The sequence below is a fragment of the Neofelis nebulosa genome, chromosome 12 (assembly GCF_028018385.1).
Source record: "Neofelis nebulosa isolate mNeoNeb1 chromosome 12, mNeoNeb1.pri, whole genome shotgun sequence".
NCBI lineage: Eukaryota > Metazoa > Chordata > Mammalia > Carnivora > Felidae > Neofelis > Neofelis nebulosa.
Window position 1 is genome coordinate 84,777,219 of NC_080793.1, and position 13,625 is coordinate 84,790,843.

The 13,625-nt window shown below is 44.4% G+C and overlaps 1 protein-coding gene across 7 annotated transcripts in view; it reads left to right on the top strand.

Moving 5' to 3' along the window:
• Positions 1-13,625, top strand: part of DOCK8 (dedicator of cytokinesis 8) — a 230,982-nt gene that overhangs the window by 182,552 nt on the left and 34,805 nt on the right. For all 7 annotated transcript variants that reach the window (XM_058693243.1, XM_058693244.1, XM_058693248.1 and 4 more), the window contains 7 exons: positions 824-993; positions 3,633-3,778; positions 5,669-5,851; positions 6,220-6,352; positions 7,316-7,403; positions 11,889-11,985; positions 13,379-13,513. In XM_058693243.1, the coding sequence (XP_058549226.1) occupies positions 824-993; positions 3,633-3,778; positions 5,669-5,851; positions 6,220-6,352; positions 7,316-7,403; positions 11,889-11,985; positions 13,379-13,513 (952 nt within the window). The remainder of the gene's footprint in view (positions 1-823; positions 994-3,632; positions 3,779-5,668; positions 5,852-6,219; positions 6,353-7,315; positions 7,404-11,888; positions 11,986-13,378; positions 13,514-13,625) is intronic.

Sequence of the window (13,625 nt, forward strand, 5' to 3'; positions counted from 1 at the left end):
AAGGGGCCAGGGAGCTCTCTGGGGTCTCTTTTCTAAGGGCACTAGTCTCACACATGAGGGCTCCATCCTCATGACGTAATCTCCCAAAGGCCCCGCCTCCTAGGACCATCACTCTGGGGATTAGGTTTCAACATAGGAATTCTGGGAGGACACAAACATTCAGTCCATAGCACCTTCATACCCACTAGGATGGCCGTAATAAAAAAGATAAATAATAACACGTGTTGGCAGAGAGAAAATGGAACCTTCGGACACTATCGGTAGGGGTGTAAAATGGCGTAGCCACCCTTGAAAACAGTTTGGTTGTTCCTCTAAAGGTTACACATAGAGTTACCGTAAAATCCAGTAATTCGACTCTGAGGTGTGAAGTACATTCATATCCAAGAGAAGTAAACTTATGTCCACCTGGAAACTTATACACAAATATTCAAAGCAGTGTCCATAATTCATAATAACCAAAAAGTGGAAATAATCCACATGTCCATCAATTGATGAATGGGTAATTAAAATGTGATCTCTCCATACAGTGGAATGTTACCCAACAATACAGAGGAATCACGTACTGATACTACAAGATGATGGACTTTGACACATGATGCTAGCAGCAGACCCAGGACCAGAATGCAGGCAGTCTGTCCCTCGATTCTAGACACATCTACCCTGTTTTGCTTGGTTTTCCCATTGTCACCCCAATGCTCAGGGCTGTTCTGGTCCCATTGTCACCCCAATGCTCAGGGCTGTTCTGGTCCCTCCTTACTGTTTGAGAGCGTCTTGGTGCATTTCCCTTCACCATGACCTCTGACCTTCTGTGTTGTGCCATTAGGATCAGCAAAGTGCAAAGGAAAGCGGTCAGCGCCGTCCACAGCCTCCTGAGCTCTCACGACCTGGACCCGCGCTGCGTCAAACCAGAGGTGAAGGTCAAAATTGCTGCCCTTTACCTGCCTCTGGTTGGCATCATTTTGGATGCTTTGCCGCAACTCTATGACTTTACAGGTGAGGATGCCTCTGTTTCCTTCTTTGGATTGAGGAGGGCCCCTGCTCATGCCCCAGCGGAACGAAGTTTCTCTTACGAGCTTTAGTGCCAATATGCCTGTGTGAGCAATTTTCCACACACCGGTGCCCTCCAGACCTTTTCTTTTTTTTTTTTTTTTTTTTTTTTTTTTAAGGTTTATTTATTTTTGAGAGACAGAGACAGAACGCAAGCAGGGAAGGGGCAGAGAGAGAAGAGGGAGACACAGAATCCGAAGCAGGCTCCAGACTGTGAGCTGTCAGCACAGAGCCCGACGCAGGGCTCGAACTCATGGACCGTGAGATCATGACCTGAGCCGAAGTCAGACGCTTAACCGACCGAGCCACCCAGGCGCCCCTGAGCCTTTCAAATCTCAATGGTTTCTGGATGTGTGCTTTGGCCTTTACAGTAATGATGTAGCTGACAAATGGGAAAACAGTGAAAGTATTCCATTACTAGAGGTAATATAGTGCATCTGTTACATGTGGAATCCTTAGATACACTAAGAAGAATATAATTTTTAAGAAGGAGACAGCTGTGGGGCACCTGGATGGCTCAGTTGGTTAAGAGTGCTGCTTCGGCTCAGGTCATGATCTCACGGTTTGGGAGTTCCAGCCCCGCATCGGGCTCTGTGCTGACAGCTCAGAGCCTGGATCCTGCTTGGGATTCTGTGTGTATCTCTGGGCCCCTCCCCTGCTTGTGCTGTCTCTCTCTCTCTCTCTCTCTCTCAAAACTAAATAAACATAAAACAATTTAAAAAAGAAACAGGTGAATTCAAGTTCCAGCCCATTTATTGCGATATGTGACCTCTGAAAAGTTCCTCCACCTTTCAAGGCCTTCCCTCCCCTTTCCCTCAACTGTGACAGTATGGTGACAATTCTGTATCTTAGGGGTGTAATGAAGACGAAATGAGAGCCCTTCCATAGAAGCATTTTATGCGGCAGGTGTTTGTATCCTTCTCTCTATCTTTCCTAACCTGACCCATCGCGTATGTGAGGGAAGTAAGACCATCCTCAAATTAATCCTGATAGGATCAGATCTTACATAATTGCCACATGCTATTCACTTCACCATTTGTCTAAAAACTCAGCTGCCTTTCAGCACAGATAGGGCATGATTTTTTCAATTGAGTTCTAAAAATATGTGAGTTCTATTTTCAGAATTTTAGCAGAAGGAAATACTGTTTGCAGGCTAATTTTTCTGAAAAATTGAAGGTCCAAATACTTAGGATGTTGACAAGTCCAGCAAAATATGACCTTTTAGTGAATCAATCAGTTGCGAGTATTTTAACACACTTTTCAAAGAACTGCTTAAGCAAAAACTTTGTGTGTGATTTGGTGGTGTTCTTAAAAACCAACCTTTTGGTTGCAGACATCTAGACCTACGTATAAATATAAGCATGTCGACATTATATACGGATGATAAATTAAGATTCATTTCGGGCATTTGGAATTCAATCCATTGTTGCTGAATTGGTGGTATTCGCCTTTTATTTTATAAGGAACCGATGAGTTCTGTGATTATAGGTTCCTTTCTATTTGGTCATTATTTAAAATATTTGAATAGAGTAAAAAATATTCTATTACATACCCGAGACTAATTTTACACTAACTGGAATTTAAATAAGAACTTCAAAAAAATTTTTTAAATGTTATATCACAGGAAAGTGTTAATGAGAGCTTTCTTTTTACAGTTTGAAAAATCAATTTCTAGCCGAATCTTGGGCTGGGCATTTCGTCTCTTTTAGTAGCCTGCCTGCTTTTTCCTGGAGATGGTAGCAGATAAATAATGCTGACCATCAGGCTTTAAATTACTGTGCTGACTTCAGTGACGAATAAGTATCAGTCTCTTGGTGCGTAGTAGGTTGGGGACTCAGGGAAATAGTGTTTTGGGTTTGACATCACCAAAGTTTAAGACTTTTAAAATAACAATTTTAGGTTCCCAGCGAAACTGAACAGAAATTACAGAGACTTCCCATACGCCCCCTGCTCCCACAAGCACATCCTCCCCCATTGTGAACATCCCCTACTAGAGGGGTAAATTGGTTACAACGGATGAGCCTACAGAGACTCCTCATAATTACCCAAAGTCCGTGGTTTACATTAGGGTTCATTCTTGGGGTTATAAATTCTATGGATGTGGACAAACATAACAATGATATGTATCCATCATTGTGATGTCATTCAGCGTAGTTTCTCTACCCTAAAATCCCTCCGTGCTCTGCCCAGTCTGTTCCATCCCGCTTCCCCAGTCCCTTGCAACCACTGAACTTTCTTCCGTCTCTATCGTTTTGCCTTTTCCAGAGTGTCATATAGTTGGAATCATATAACATGTAGCCTTTTCAGATCGACTTCTTTCACTTAGGAGAATGGATTTAAGGATCCTCCAACTCTTTTCATGACTTGATAGCTCATTTCTTTTTAGCGCTGAATAATATTCCTTCAGATGTACCCCAGTTTATTTACCCATTCATCTACCGAAGGATCTCTTGCTTGCTCCCAAGCTTTGGCAATTATAAATGTGCAGATCTTTATGCGGGCATAAATTTTCAACTCCTTGCATAAAGTACCAGGAGGCATAATTCTTAGATCGTATGGTAAGAGCGATGATGTTTTCACCACAGCTGCAGATGCCCGTAGTGGAAAAAATCGTGCCAATGGCTCAGACGAAGAACAAGAAGGAGCCAGTGCAATTAACCAGAATGTGGCGCTGGCCATAGCTGGAAATAATTTTAATCTGAAGACAAGTGGAACAATGCTTTCTTCCCTGGTATGTTGATGCACATTTCTCTGGTTTACTTGTTGTGTGTTTTCCCGTCTTCTGGTGGGCGTGTTCTTATATTTGCCTACTGGAACCCAGAATAGAACAGGCTGTGAGAGGTCTGCCTCTGCTCCGTCCCGAAAGGCCTCCGCGTAAAGCTAGCTGTTGGGAAGGGAAATGGGGCCGATGAGGCAGCACAGTCGCAGATGGTTCAAATTCGGGCAGTCTCAGTGGTGCCTGAGTTCAAGGTTTAGAACACCGGGAAAGAGGTGAACTTGGGATATCTGAGATCAGTGCAGAGGATCAAACCACAGCTCCCTCGGGTGGGAGGCTGGAGCTGTGTTTATTCTGTGTTTATTCTTCACACTATTTCTGCCTCCAAAAAAATGATCAAAGGGGGCCAGGTGCTTGGGGTGGGGGCTTCTCATGCAAAAGACTTCAACTTTTCTGGGGCCCCCAGGGAGCCTAAACCCGGAGTCGTATAGTTCTGTCCTTTTGCACAGACTCTGGGCTTAAAAGGGGCTTCTCCAGGAATACCGTGTCTGATTTACTTGAAGTGGGATCTGTCTCTGTCCCTTGATGAGCTCCAACTCTTCCTTCGGCAGATAGTGACAGTGCCGCCTTGTCCAGCTTAATTGAACTTTGCATTTCAGCGTGGGGTATACATCCACAGAGAACACCGCTCAGTTGCCTCCCGGGAAGGCGGCATCTACATAGACCTAAGGGTGCTTTGCTGGATGGTTTTCCTCGCTTCCCTCCAGCACTTAGCAAGCTGGACCCCCTGGACACCCCCGGGAGGGCTGGAGGGCAGGGATAGAAGAAAGAGAAAGGACATTTGAGAGTTGACGTCACCCATCGTCTTGCGATTTGAGAAATACCGTGTTGTATGACCTCCTCCACCTTTCCAATGTGCATCTTAGCACAAAGCTCGCTGCTGGAGGTGGTGTTGCCTTTTACATTGTTATTTGCCTCCAGGGGCAAATGCCCAAACGCCCAAAGTCCACCATTAGAGGATCTTCCCTGGGAAGTCGTCACTAAGGTTTTCATCTCTTCTTGTCACCTACTCAGAAAAACTGAGCTAATTTCATAAGCCCTATCATTCATCCCCAAGCCAACATTTCCCTCACATACTCGCAGCACGCGATGTCACATTCCTCTGGATTATTAGCTACACCGCATGAACCAAGACTGCGGCCACATATTGTTCTTTGTCTTGATTTGATGAGTTAAAGTAAGTATGCTCAGCACTCTAAAAAGAACACTTGGGGCAGAGGTATTCAAGCAAATAGCCTGAGCTCCCCCATCCCCCGCCCTCCGACCCTCAGCAAATCATGGATTATGATTGAAGTCCCAGCACAGAGGACCCCATGAAATTAGGGATTTGATTCATTTGCTGAGCCCTTCGTGATCTTGATATTGTACTTTGGACCCTGACAAAGAAGCTAACACTTGAACAGTTGGGATATTTCTGGAGCCTAGCTAGTCTTTTTCTCTGCTCTGAGTTCAGCGCTCCCGTGTCGAGCTTGAAGCAGAAATACGTGGAATCTTAGCAGGATAGAAGCCCCTTTGTATCATTTAGACGGGGCGGCGGCAGTTGGAGGAGGGGAGTGCTGGTCAAGGCGGGGCAGACCACCAGACCACACTGCTCCTGAGCCACAGGGCCCCCCCAGTACGTGGCCAGATGTCTGGCTCAGACATGGCCCCGCGTGAGCCCCTTTGCTGAGTACGCTCAGGGAACATGGCTTCCTAGCCCAGGAAAGGACCAGTTCTTGGGAACGGCTCCCCAGACAGGGAACAATTGCAAAGACTGTGTTCTAAGAGACCAGCATCCCCTAAGCTTTCGGGGTTGCCACTGCTCTACTCTTTCCCTTGTCCATCCTGCCATCTGCCTCCTTGCAGCCCTACAAACAATACAACATGCTGAATGCCGACACGACCCGGAACCTCATGATCTGCTTCCTGTGGATCATGAAAAACGCCGACCAGACCCTCATCCGGAAGTGGATCGCCGACCTGCCGTCCATGCAACTGAACAGGATTTTAGATCTCCTTTTCATCTGTGTCTCGTGTTTCGAGTACAAGGTGAGTGTGTGGTGGCCCAGCCTGACACCAGCCTCTTAGCTCCCAAGTTCAGGTCTACCTTGTTACTACTGCTCCCCTGTTGCTTGGGGAATGGAGGCATCATGAGTTTTTCTTTCTTCTGTATTAAGATCCGTGACCTCTTTGCATTCTACATCTGGTCATTTCTCCGGGGAAGGACTTCTGCCTTCTGCAGAGAGAACCCCATTCTCATTCACAGGATTTCAGCCATAGGATCCCCCAAACGACATCTCCATATGACGCACGTCCGAACTGGCCGCTGTTCGCCGTGGAGTGTTGTGTTTTGACGGTTCTCCCTGTGGACAAAGATCTCACCACACTAAACGTCCTTCTGCCTCTGTCCTGTCCAGGGAAAACAGAGTTCTGACAAAGTCAGCACCCAAGTCCTGCAGAAGTCAAGGGATGTCAAGGCCAGGCTGGAAGAGGCTTTGCTCCGCGGGGAAGGGGCCAGGGGGGAGATGATGAAACGCTGCCGGGCTCCAGGTATGTTGGCCTTGCCCCTCCTTGCTTTCTGTCAGCGAGTTCTACACCCTTTGTGAAGAAGACTGTCTTCACAGCTCAAGTAAACACACTAGCACTTTCTTAAGCTGTTAGGATAATAAAGACAAGCAGATTCTAGGATTCTGTGCCTGGTGTATAGAATGTTAGCTGTGTGCTTCCAAGGAAAAGCTCCTGTCCTGAGGTCACAGGAACCCTGGACGTGTCCCCAAATGTGTCTTCTGTTTAACATTTGTCATTGGGAAAGGCCACATCCAAGAATGCGAATCATAGGATAGATGGCATGTTGTCTCTCTCAAGGTTGAAGCCTCTCCATCGGGGCCTTTGACAAGTCTCTGTAGAGCGTGGTCAAGACACTGGATAATTCTGGTTCTAAAAACATCTCCCCGAATCATTCAGGGTGTTATTAGATTGCAGCTGACTTCCCCCTGAGGGTGTCAGAGTGTTCCAGTCCTCCAGGGACCCTGCCTGTGGAGTGATCTCAAAAAGGCTGCTCATCGCTGTAGAATAGAGTGAAGTGCTCAGGTATGCTCAGTCTTCATCACTGTGCTCAAAGTTACGCAGAGTGACGGCTCAATCTAGGCGAAGGGACACAGTGGCTGAGAACTTGTGGGGAGCTCAGCTCTTCCAATGGTGGTTGGGTGCCCTTATTTAACACCCACACGCTTCAGTAATTCACCGAGAATCCCAGTTCCCCTGGAACCTCTGTTCATGACAAATGCGCTCACCAACCCTCCACAAAGGCAAACTGTCTACAGCTGTAGTCTGTCCATCCGAGAGCAGGCAGCCGGGACCTGGGCAGAGGCCTGTCCCCGGCATCCGGCACAGGCTCTCATTAACCAGAGACACGGTACTCAGTCCTCTCTGTTGGGCTTGTCACGGAACTTCTGGTTATCTTCGAGGGTTTCATGCTAATCAAATTCCTCTCGTGCATTTCTGAACTCCTAGGGAATGACCGATTTCCAGGCCTAAATGAAAATTTGAGATGGAGGAAGGAGCAGACACATTGGCGGCAAGCTAATGAGAAGCAAGATAAGTGAGTCTCTCGGCAACTTTGTGCTACTTTTACCTAAAGCCCCAAACTCTTTTTCCCAGGCTACTTGTATTACTGAAACAACTACATCCTTCCAAGGGTAAGAAAATGAAACATCATTATCTGTGTAGATTCAGTTCTTCCAGGGACCCAGGATAATCAAAGATATAAGGACTTATGATTTACAGCTCTTAAAACCTTATCACATTGATAGGCATTTAAAGAAAACCAATATTTAGCAATCTCAGATAGCTTGACGAAAGCTGCTGATGGGGAAAAGAGAGGGCATCCGAGACCACATAATTCAAATTCGTTTTGCTGTTCCGGAAACGTGTACAAAATGTGTAGTCAGAGATTTTTTTGTATTACTCAATTTTTTTTCAAGTGGAAACATCCTAAATGCTCAAGAATAGGGAACGATGTAAGGCAGTGTTAAGTTGGTATTAAAACTTCATGATATGGGAAACGCTTATGATATAATGTTAAGTAAACAAGAACAGGACAGACACTTGATTTTAGAGTAGAATCTTAAGTCTCTAAATACCTAAATAGATTTTTTTTTTAATTTTTTTTAATGTTTATTTATTTTTGACAGAGAGAGAGACAGAGCATGAGCAGGGGAGGGGCAGAGAGAGAGGGAGACACAGAATCGAAAGCAGGCTCCGGGCTCTGAGCTGTCAGCACAGATCCTGACGCGGGACTTGAACTCACAGACCGCGAGATCATGACCTGAGCCGAAGTCGGACGCTCAACCGACTGAGCCACCCAGGTGCCCCTAAATAGATTTTTTTTAAGTTTATTTATTTTGAGCGAGAGTGAGCATGAGCAGGGGAGGGGCAGAGAAAGAGGAAGAGAGAGAATCAAGAGCAGGCTCTGCACCACCATCAGCTCAGGGCCTGACACGGGGCTCAATCTCAGAAACCGCCAGATCATGACCCGAGCCAAAATCAACAGTCCACTGCTTAACCAACTGAGCCATTCAGGCACCCTTAGGATGAACACATTTTAAGACTAGAAGGAAATTTACCAAAATATTCACAGTGGTTTTCCTTGGGCGATTCTCTTTGGGTATTGAGGTAATGGATGTTTCCTTCCTTATGCTGTCCTGTATTTCCTAGGATGGCCACGTGTAAGATATATGTATATTAATATAATTATGTAAATGTATCATATAAATATTAATGTAATTATGACTATTTATTATATAGCCATATAATTGCATAATTATAAATATATGTTGGTTATACATGTTAATATTTATTGATTATATATTAATATATTTAATCATATATTTATATGTACAATTAAGTATATATTATGTATTTATTAATATATAAATATCAATATAATTATATAGGTGTATTATATAAATATCAATAGAATTATAAAAACATATAAATGTTATAAACATAATACATAAATTATATGTGATATATATTATATACACACATATATACACACATGTATATACATATATGCACATATATGTACATATACATAAATAATGTATTATCAGAAAAAACATAAAAAATGGATGGAAAAATTCTGCTTGGATTGCAGTGTATGAGATATATATGTGTAGAAATTTGGATATATAAGGACGTAAAACCAAATATGTTGAATAGAATGCTCACGTCTGCTGTTCCTCTTTGCGGCATATAGCCCGGTGCATCTCGGGCTCCGCTGAGCCAGACTTTGTATGTTTGAAGACACCGCCCCACCCACTTGACAGGGTGGAAGTAGCAAATCTCCACCGGTATGAAGCACCCACCCCGGGGGTGGGGCAGACTTGAATAACAGTGTTGTTTTCCAAGTAAATAGGAGTTACTGTCTTTGTTATCACCACGAGAATGATTCACTCCGGGTCCACATGCGGGACTTTCGAGAGTCAAATTTATTTTAAAACATTATGGAGATAAACCCTTATTTATTACATATGTTACAAGCAAAGCCTAATTGTTGCTCTCATTAGTAATATCCATTTGCTGTGGCTATTTTATTCTTGCTCTAAGTTCCCTGAACTAATTTGTAAGATATTTGGTTCTGAGAATCCACAAATTCTAGTTCAGGCAATGAGCCCCTCGCCTCCCAAAAGAATCCCGATGAAAGAAACGTGCATGTAGTTATGTGCTATGGAACGGCCTAGGTGCTTAGGCCAGCTACCCTCTGAGATTAGGAAAAGAGCCTAAGAAGACGTGCTTTTCCTGGGCTGCATAGATTGATGTTTTGGGAAACCTTCCCCTGTTGCTTGCAGAAATAACACCACACTGAGCCTTTCTGTGCGGAGCCTCTCCATACTCTCTGGATCAGCTCCCAGCCCTGAGCTACGTATGTGGTGAGCCGCCCGTTGTTGAGCTACGGGTTCACCTCCTCAGAACATCAGGGGCGATGTGGTGTTTTTTGGGTTTGTTTTTTCAAGAGAAACCATGGTAAAATTGTAACTGCTCCCCTTACCTATTTGGAAAAGTTGCTGTAATTATAACAGTGGCCTTTCACCTTTTTCTTTCAGATCATTTTTCAGCTATTTGGGCTCTCTTTCTTTTAGAGCAGTAATTTTCAACATTAGATTCACTAGGGGAGCTTTTAAAGCTCCTAGCTCCCAGATGGACCCCAGGCCAGTTAATTCAGGACTTCCCAGCAGTATTACCCAGAAATCAGTATTTGGTAGAACTCTCTAGGCGATGCTGCTGTGCAGTCAAATTTGAGAACTAGTGTTTTAAAGGCCTGGCTCGTAGGCTTTCTAAAAACTACACTAGTGGTGGTGGTAGTTGCATGAAAATATAAAGGTACTTAGTACCGATGAACTGCACACTACAGATGGTTAAGATGGTCGGGGCGTCTGGGTGGCTGAGTCGGTTAAGCTTCCAACTTCGGCTCATGTCATGATCTCACGGTTCGTGAGTTCGAGCCCCGCGTCGGGCTCTGTGCTGACAGCTCGGAGCCTGGAGCCTGCTTCGGACTCTGTCTCCCTCTGTCTCTGCCCCTCCCCTGCTTGTGCTCTGTCTCTCACAAATGAATAAACATGAAATTTTTTTTTTTAAATGGTTAAGATGGTAAATTTTACGTTATGTGTATTTTAGCACAATTGAAAACAAAAAGGAAAACCAGACCTAGGTCTGCATTGTCCAATACAGTAGCCACATTAATGCTATAAGTGAACAATACAGGCCAGATTTGGGAGATTTAGTGCCCATGAAAGAATGTGAAAGACCTCACTAGTAATTTTTATAGTGATCACACGCGGACAATTTTTTTTTCTGTATTGGATTAAATACAATATTTTCAGTTAATTCCACCTATTTCTTTTTACTTTTTTTTTTAGTGTGACTACTACAAAATAGAAAATGACATTTGTGTCCCTCATTATGTCTCTGTTGAAGAGCATTGCTCAAAATCTAAACCTACCAATATGTTTTTTTAAAAATAACTTTTATATTTCACTTTTCTTATGCAAACATTATCACTTGTACAATGAGAAACAATTCGTTGTTTGAGACCAGAGAGCCTAGCCTAAGCTTGAAAACATTTAAACCCCGGGGGAGATCTTGATTCTGAGCCCTCGGGGGTATGGAAGGAATGGTACTGCTCCCATTGCTGGGTGAGGAGGACTCAGGAACAGCTGGTGATCGTGGTCCAAGACTTGGGAGCTCACATCATCGTGCCCCAACTCCCGTGGCAACATTTTGGCCTCGGGAGCATCACGGGAAAATTAATTCTTCGCACTTCCCTTTCCTGGCCACTACATGTAGATGATACAGAATATCCCTTTCCAGCTTCACCTGGATTTTAGGAGAATTCATAAACTAGTGCCTAAAACGTTCTGGTTCCTCAAAATGAACCCTCGTGGAGAAGCAGCACCAGGCGATTTCCCATTCCCTAGTGGGTAATAACCAGTTACATCCACAGGAATGCAACCTTGCTGCCCACTGGGGAGAAACAAAAGGCCCGCACTTGACTGAGCCACCCCAAGGTGGTCTTTGGGAAGTCAAGAGACTAACTCTTCCCGGCCCCAGTGCAGAAGCACCACTCTTTTCTAATCCAGCAGTCAAGTTGTTTGCCAAGGTCACATCACACCTGGCCTCACTCCCTCTGGCTTGTGGTGGAGGCTTCCCTTGACTCACATCTAGAGATGGCTCTCATGCATGAAATACAAGAATGTCCCGAGCAATCGGATTGGCTAGCCCAATTGCTAGTAGCAACCAATAATTGCTTTTCTACCCATTTGGTTATTTCTGTAATTGTCATCGTTATTCGTAATAGTGGGGCTGTGGATGACATGGGGACTTTACCTAGAAAATCTTTTTAAGCAGGCCCTAATCTCAGACAGCACCCTCACTCCTTTTTACCTGTAGCCAGCTCCTTTGTTTTCACCCAGATGGACTCCTCAGAACATTTCTTTACGCCTTGGTGCATAGATTGCCATCACTGGAATATGGCCAGGTTTGATATGCGTTTTAATTTGACCTCCTTTTTTTTTTTCTTCCTTAGAACAAAGGCAGAGTTAGATCAAGAAGCCTTGATCAGTGGCAATCTGGCTACAGAAGCAAATTTAATCATCCTGGATATGCAGGAAAACATTATCCAGGTGAGGACAACATACATCTGATCTATTCACCAGGAATATGTTTACTGGACATTCATAAGCAGTTCTTTATAGAACTGTTGTTTATTTGTTTGTTGATGGGTCAACTCCAGTTGAATTATGGTTGATGTCTAGTATGAGAGCTAAGATTATGACAGGACCAGATTAAAAAAAAAAAAAAAGATGCTAACTTTGCATAATGATGTCTGCTCAGGGCGCGAATTGGTGAAGGAAAGTCAGTTGTACCATGACTTCGTCATCCCCGCTGCAGAAAAGTATAGAGTCACTGTGAACTCTGCAGAAATACAATTTGCCATCCTAATTTTATCTCCCAAGTGAATGTTTCCAAGAATTCGCAAGAAGTCTACGTGATAATGGGTTTTTCGTTAACCTGAGAAGTGAGTCCCCGTGTTTCCAGTGAGACGTCATTTATTTGAGTAGGTCCGGGGCCGCTTTTCGTAGCTAGGAAAAGAAGTATTGTTGAAACGCTGTTAAGCCTTCTAACACCAAAGCAATTGTTGTGGAAAAATAAAGACAGGAAGTATGTGATGTAAATATCACAAAAATAAAGACAAAAAGATACGAAAGATATCTTAAGTCCTTGGCATCATATTGATTATATCTTTATCCAACACTGCTTTGAGTGCTACATGCTTAACACCAATCCTCCAAATGTGGTTGGTTGGTTTGTTTTTAATTTTCAAGGAAATAACACTTATCTGTCATTATCTTGGGTGGTGGTAGTCTTGCTGTTCTATTTAGGACACCGCTGCCCCCGAGCAGCCCCTTTTTTACCGGGAGGCCCACAGTTGTGTTTGGAAACCCGCAAAGAAAGCTGCACCTTCTGTACAAAGAAAGAACATTCCAAGAGCTGTTGTCCAGGACGGGGGGGAGGGGTACCTTATGACTTACTTAGCAGCCCAGAAGTAGGCATAAGTCCCAAACTATTGGGGAGGTTTTTTTTTTTTTTTTTAATGCTTATTTATTTTTGAGAGAGAGAGCACGAGCAGGGGAAAGGCGGAGAGAGAGGGAGACCCAGAATCGGAAGCAGGCTCCAGGCTGTGAGCTGTCAGCACAGAGCCCCAACAGACACGAGGCTCGAACTCACGAACCGCGAGATCATGACCTGAGCGGAAGTCAGATGCTTAAGTGACTCAGCCACCTAGTTGCCCCCGATTTGGGAGTTTGGGAATAAAGTCATTTGGAAATAGGTCTTCAACTGTCATGGATTAGTTGATGTGTGTGGCCACTTCCCAAACCCTTAACATGTTAGATCAAGAGAGATGGAACATGAGCATCGCTGTGCTAATTGTCAAGAGTGCCTCCTTGTGTCTTCACCCCTCCACTCACTGGCACCGCACAGGGATTCAGTGATGCTGTTCTTCCACTTCCCCAGGCAAGCTCGGCTCTGGACTGTAAAGACAGCCTGCTGGGAGGTGTCCTAAGGGTCCTGGTGAATTCTCTGAGCTGTGATCAGAGCACCACCTACCTGACTCACTGCTTTGCAACACTCCGGGCTCTCATCGCCAAGGTAAACATGCGATGCTTGTTTTCTGACTCTTAATTAAGAGCAGAGAGTCTCATCCAGCTTCACACTCCTCCCTACAGATGCACCAAAGCCCACATGGTGTGGCGTTAAGCGA